General features: G+C 45.4%; 1 protein-coding gene across 3 annotated transcripts; it reads right to left on the bottom strand.

The window, feature by feature from the left end:
* Positions 1 to 1992: 1992 nt before the first annotated feature.
* Positions 1993 to 2768, bottom strand: IQCF6 (IQ motif containing F6). Of its 3 annotated transcripts, none has more exons than XM_009200653.3 (2): positions 2640 to 2768; positions 1993 to 2421 (listed from the first exon to the last, which is right to left on the bottom strand). In XM_009200653.3, the coding sequence occupies exons 1-2, from the start codon at positions 2652 to 2654 to the stop codon at positions 2053 to 2055; spliced, it is 384 nt and encodes a 127-aa protein (XP_009198917.1). In that variant the 5' UTR covers positions 2655 to 2768; the 3' UTR covers positions 1993 to 2052. The 3 variants fall into 3 exon arrangements, with proteins under 3 accessions (XP_009198917.1, XP_009198919.1, XP_003894396.1); XM_009200655.1 differs by having other exon boundaries at positions 1993 to 2417; positions 2640 to 2692; XM_003894347.2 differs by lacking the exon at positions 2640 to 2768 and adding an exon at positions 2603 to 2633.
* Positions 2769 to 6782: the final 4014 nt, after the last annotated feature.

Raw genomic sequence — 6782 nt, 5'->3', positions numbered from 1 at the left:
GTGGAGTGGTGGTGAAGGCTTTGGATGAAGCTTGGCTTTCTTGGGTTAGCCCTTGAGTCTCATTGCTCACATCTATGTGGTGCCATCTTCTTGAGATCCTGTCTACCTGGGACAGGAGGTCTCACTCACGTTCCCCTCAAAAGCCCCTCCCATTCAGCCCCCAGCTACCAAGCTGTGTCTTCCTGTTTCCAAAAGTTTTTGACCCAAAGTGGTGCTCCCGCTGGATTCCTGTTTCACTTGGCATTATTAGAACATCAGAGAGCAGGAAGCCTTGATGACCTGAGTCTCCTGTGTGAGCATGAAATTCTGTAGAGCACCCTACACGGGCCAGTTGAAAAGGGCTTAACACAGCAGTTCCCAAACTAAGGCTGCACTTTGGAAAGCTGATGCCAGGCCGCATACCAGCCCAGTTAAAGCAGAATCCCTGGGTGGATCCAGGTATCAATATTTTTTTTTTTTTTTAGTGTCCTAGGGGATTATAATGTCCTGTGTTGAAAATATATAACTCAGAAACTTAAACCATTGCCCATCCAGGTTTTAAACACCTCTCACTGTTGAGGTAGCACCTAAGGGGTTAGTCACGCAGAGTTCCTATTATGCCCAGCTGCAGACCTATCTAGTTTCGTACCACTCGCTACTGTGAGTAGGAGGTGGGCAGAGCTGTATCCAGCACCCCTGAATGGGTTCCCCTGGAAGAGTGGGATTCAGTCAGAAAGTCCAGGTACCCAGCTGCTTCACTGCTACCTGCAGCTACTGCAGATGCTGTGTGTCAGGCTGAACCCTAAACCCTCACATCTGCTATAGCTGTTCTGGAGACTGACCCCCAAAACACACACACACACACACACACATACACACACACACACACAGATTAGGGAAAGTGTCACCCAGCTGCAAGGCAGGAAGACCCCTGCACACCTCCCCACTGGCCCTCCCACCTCTCCTGAGGGACCCACCATGGAAAGACCCTGTGGAGGGTTGCAGACCTCAGACTTCTGGGATGAAGGTTCACACAAACATCTGAGGGACACAGGTAGAGAGTGAGGGGCCTTGGGCATGGATGACAAAGCAGAGACAGTGAGAGACCACGTGAGAGATGGTTGCACCATAGGTGCCCAGAGACAGAGGGAGACTCAGCAAAGCAGTGGCCCAGCAGCACCCACCCAAGGCAGGCCCAGCAGAGGATGAGGCAGCCTGGGGGTAGGCCGGAGAGGGGACATGGGGGTGGACGAGGAGCACAGCTGCTTCTGAGGACATGGTAGGATTTAGAGGCTGTGTGCCCAATGACCTGCACTGGCGGAGGGACAGCCCTTTCCCCTGCCTACCCCTAGTTGTTTACCTACCCCCATGCCACCCCCACCACCATCTCCCCACACCCCCCGAGTCCCTCTCCCTTCCCAGATCCCATGCCTGGTTCTCCCAGGAAGTGCCCAGCAGAGGGGAGGGAAGTCTCGTTGTTCAGCCCCAGGGTGGGGAGGCAGTAGGCACAGCTGCTACCTTCAGCTCCTGCTCTGGCTTCCCCAGGGGCTGGCTCTGGCTGGCTGATCCCCCACCATAAGGCAGAGCGTCTGTCCTGCTGTTGCCAGCTGAAGTGCCATGTCCTCCTGGCTCCCTGCCAAGCACTCTGCCGGCCCTGAGGGTCCTGCCAATCACAGGCCTGTGGAATCCTGGCCTTCCCAGCTGGCCCTGGCTGCAGCCAGATTCTCTGATCTTCTGATCTGAATGGAGATGCCTGGACAGGGGCTGCAGGAAACTAAAGCCCAATGCCTACTCCCACTGTGGAAGGGGCCAAAATCAGGCAATCATCATCAGTGCTTGACCTGGGCCCTGGGGTCTCTCTTGGATGCCAGGTATGCTGTTAGGAACAGGGGCCTAGGGTTGGTGACCTGAGGACAGGGGCTCTAGAACATACCAGGGAATCTTTCTGGGGGGAAGGCAGAAAAGTTAGGGGCTGAACCCTCCTCCATGAGTCTAATCTCCAAAGAGCAAGTGTGTGGTCAGTAAAGGTCTTTATTGGAAGAGAGATCCAGCCTCCTTGGCTCTGTCAGCGCCCTAGGTCATGAGGATTTCGATGTCAAGCTCCAGCCGGCTGGCTCTGACCTCATAGTGGCCCCGGATCAGGCCTCGGGTTTGGCTGGCATGCCAGCGCCAGTGAGACTGGATGATGCAGGCTGCTTGGCGTGCCTGGAGGAACCGCCTGCGGGCCTGCCACATTCGAACCTGTGCCTGCACCTTCACCACTGCCCACTCCTGGCAGGTATAGAGTCTTAGTGCCAGGCGCCGTCTTTGCTCCAACATCTTGGCCTGCATCGACCTCCACCAGCACTGGATGACCCAGGCTCTGAGTGCTGCATGCAGTAACGTCCGGCGCACCATGTTGCCACGCCACCATGACTGAATCTTTATGGCTGTCTTCTCTAACTGATTGGGGGGAAGGAAAAACAGGGAGAGGCTCAATGGGGGACCCTCCCCTCCTGTTCCTATCCCCACCTCTGATCTTGGGAGGAAAGAAGGCCTGGCCCAGGTGCCCCTGACTTCTTGTTTCTAGGGCCCATCCATCTTGTTTCCAATTCCCCTCCCGCCTTTAGACACTGTTCATTACCCATCAGGCAAGTCCCTCCTGCAAGGGCCTTACTCACATTTTGCGTGTCCATGGCCTTGGTCCTTAGGGTCCACTTATCTATTATTTAGGCCACCCTAGTCTTTAGCCCCACCCTCAACTGTTAGTCACACCTCCATCATTGGACTCCGCCCACCTGTACACCAGACTCCACCTCATTAGGTCCTGTCTGCGCACATTTTAACCACATCTCTCTCTCCTCTTCTCTTGCTTGTATCTCTTTTGCTTTATTGATTCCCACCACTGTGGGAGCGTACCATTATCTCTTGACTTCAGTTAATTTCCCAGCCCCAGTGGCATTCCTATTCCTCCTGATGACAGTGAAGAGTCATGCAGCTTACCTACAAGTAAGGAGTTTTACTTTAAGCCTACTCATAGCCAGAATAGATTTCCTGAAGCTTAAGTGTCAGGGCACCTGTCCGGGCCCGAGGAATGCGTTTACAGAGCTGTATATTTTGGGGTAAAATCTGTGAGAGCAAGATATTTCAGCGGCAATTGGAGAGGACCTCTGTTTCTCTTCCCTCTTACTCCCTCTGTCACTCACCTCCTGTCGAGTAGTGTGGCATGGCAGCCTCTTTTGCAATGAGACTAAGGAAAGTCTGAGTTGGGATAGACTCAGTTTAACAGCATAGATTTATGTGGTTCGCAGTCACCCTTGGGAACACATAAATCCTTGCTAGCCATTCTGCTGTTGCTGTGTTCATTCACCTTGCTCATGGTGTGAAGATGCAGGAACAGAAGCGCTGCTATCCTGATAAGAATGTGTCTTCCATGCTGGCACCAAAAGTATTTGGGCAGGGGAGGAAAAGTAAGTGTGAAAAATATGGAACCAGAAGCCAGTCTGTAGAAAATTCTTCCTGTTATTAGATGTGTAAAACTGTAAGTGGAAGATTCAAGTCTCATTGATGCCTGATTAAAATTGAAGTTCTCTCTTGTCAGGAATATACTTGACAATGCAATGATACAATTTTAAATATTTCATGCTTATTTCTTTTCTTGGTGGGAATTTCATGAAATTCCAGCTACTGTAAACAATGTGGAAGTCAGTGTGAAAAATCACATGCTTTATGCATACCAAATGTCAATCGTAAGAATGTTTCTGTAGACAATGTGGTTGTAAAATCATCCTATGAAGAAACATTAAAAGATTATGCAGCTGAAATGTAGAAAAATATAGAGGTGGGGCAGTTAATTCATATAAATATTATGTTATGTTTGACGTGTTTATCAACTTAAAAAATGTGTAATTTGTTGTAATTTCTTTTCTCATCTTAAATAAATACTAATTTGACATCTGTAATTTTGTGTGCTTTTCTTAAAAAGTAGGCTTTCTAAATCATATGTTTTAGGTGCCACAAAACCTGGATCTGTCCTGCTTCACTGTAAGAATGCAGTTGTGCAAGCAGATCTCCTGGGAGCTCACAAAAAGCTGTGCTTCTAGGATTCAGAATTAGCACTGGAACTGCACACTCAGGTGATTCAGAGATGCTGGGAGTCCTTTGAGATCTGGGAGGCCATTTTGGCTCTGGCTTTAGCATGCATTTCATTATCCATTTTCCTGCAGGAAAGGTTTGCTGGGTGCCCACAGCTTGTAGGGCCACACACTGTCCATGGCTTCTGTTTATATGTTTTTGAGGATCCTGCTGCCTCATATCATTGCTATGGCACTGCTCATCTGGGTGTCTTACGGGTTCTGGCCCCACTGTGAACCAAGCAACCTTGGTAAACCAAGCATGTTTAAAGTCCTCAAAATAGTGGATCCTATTGCTTCCCTTAATGATTGCCAATCTGGGTGAGCAAAGTGCTGGAACCAGCCATCTCAAGGGCCTTCACTTTGTCAGTCCCGGCGTCAGGCATCCACCCCTACAGAAGGGATCACTTAGTGGCCAGTGTTCTGGGGGCTCAGCCCATCCAGGCCAGGTTGCCATGGTCAAGATGCCACACTCCACCATTTCTCCCCTATTTTGGCCTGGTTGGGAGTTGCCATAATACCGTAACTTTGCTATCTTCTTGGCTGTCCCTGGAAAATCCTGCCAGAGTTCACAGTTTTGGAGTTGAAAGTGGCAGCAGATGGGGGTGGGGATAAGACAAACTCTCTGAGTCTTACTAAGTTTTCACAGAGCATGGTCCTCGGTCTCTATTTCCTCACTACTTCTTCTCCAGCTTCCTGTTCTTTTCTTCTTGCTTGATATATATTTTTTCTGATTATAAATGTAGTACATGTCTGTTGCCAAAATTTCAATATGCAGACACATATAAGGTGGAAAGGGAATTTCCCATGAAATTTTTCCCCAGAGCTACTTTCAGACTTTATACCATGTATATACTGATGTAAATTTTCTAATAAAATAACTTACTTTTAATTAAACATGTAAAATATATTCTTGTAAAAATTTGTGCATTTCAAAATTTACCTTGGCGATCAATGTTTCCTCCTCTGCATTATTACTGGTTCCAGTTTGGAGGGTATCCTGGACAACTAGCTACGCGTTTATCTTTCTTGTTTTTAATTATGCATTTATAAACACACTACATCCATATACCTAAAAAATACATAATACTGTTTTTAATGTGTTTCTGTGTATCTTTTTAAATTAAAGTAATCATGTAACATAAAATTGATCATTTTAACCATTTTAAAATTACAGCTTCTAATTTTATCTAATTTCAAAAAGAAACCCTGTACCCATTAAGTAGTCATTCCCCATTACTTTTTCCCACCCTAGTCCCTGGCACTCACTAATCTGCTTTTAGCCTCCATGGATTTGCCTATAAAAGACATTTCATGTAAATGGAATCATACAATATAGGGCCTTTTGTGTCTGGCTTCCTTCACCAGGCCTAACGTTTTCAAGGGTAATCCATGTTGTACCATGTATCAGTACTTTGTTCCTTTTTATGGCTGAATAATAGTCTACTATACAGATGTACTACATTTTGTTTATATATTCATCAGTTGATGGGCATTTGAGCTGTTTTCACTCTTTAGTGATTGTGAACAGTGCTGCTGTGAACATTCTTGTATAAGTATTTGAACACCTGTTCAATTCTTTTGGGTATATACTTAGGATTGAAATTGCTTGGTCATGTGGTAATTATGTGTTTAACTTTCTGAGGAAGCACAAAACTGTTTTTCGTGCAGCTGAACCATTTTTCATTCTCACCAATCTCTGCATCCTCACCAACACTTATTATTTTCCTTTGAAAAATCATGGCCATCTTGAGTGTGAAGTGGTATCTCATTGTGATTACAATTTTCATTTCCCTAAGACCAATGACATTGAGTATCTTTTCCTGCACGTGTTGGCCATTTGTGTACCTTCTTTGGAGAAATGTCTGTTAAAGTCCTTTGCCTGCTTTAATTGGCTTATTTGTATTTTTGTGGTTGAGGTGTAGGAATTCTTTATATATGATGGGAAGGAGACCCTTATCAGATATATGATTTGAAAATATTTTCTCCATTCTGTAGGTTGTCCTTTCATTTTTTTCATAATGTTCTTTGTTTCAATTTTGTCAAGTCCAACTTATCTATTTTCTTCTTTGTTGCTTGTGCTTTGGCATCCTAGCTAATAACTCATTGCCAAACCCAAGATCATGAGGACTTACCTGTGAGTTTTATTGTAAGGGTTTTGTAGTTTTATTGGTTACATTTAGGTATTAGATCAATATTGAATTAACATTTGTATATATTGAGGAAAGAATCCAACTTCATTCTTTGCATGGGGTTATCCGGCTGTCCTAGCACCTGTGTTGAAGAGACGATTCTTTCCCCTGGGTCTTGGTACCCTTGTTGAAAATCAGTTGAACATAGGTGTACACTTGATTTTTATTTCTGGTCTCTCAATTCTAGTCTGTCAATCTAATGCCAGGATAGATACCACACTGTCTTGATTATGGTAGTTTTGTAGTAACTTTTGAAATGGAAAGTGTCAGTCCTCCAACTTTGTTTTTTGTTTTCAAGATCATTTTGTCTATTCATAGACCCTTGCAATTCCATATGAACTTTAAGATTAGCTAGTCCATTTCTGCACAAAAAGGCAGTGGGAATTTTGACAGGGATTGCAGTAAATCTGTAGATTAATTTGGGGAGTAGTCTTCCAACACACATACACGGAGTATCTTTCTATTCCACTTACATCTTTAATTTCTTTCTACTGTGTTT

This window comes from Papio anubis, chromosome 2 (assembly GCF_008728515.1).
Source record: "Papio anubis isolate 15944 chromosome 2, Panubis1.0, whole genome shotgun sequence".
NCBI classification, from domain to species: domain Eukaryota; kingdom Metazoa; phylum Chordata; class Mammalia; order Primates; family Cercopithecidae; genus Papio; species Papio anubis.
The sequence above is the reverse complement of the archived record's forward strand: the minus strand, read 5'-3'. Positions and strand labels throughout refer to the sequence as shown.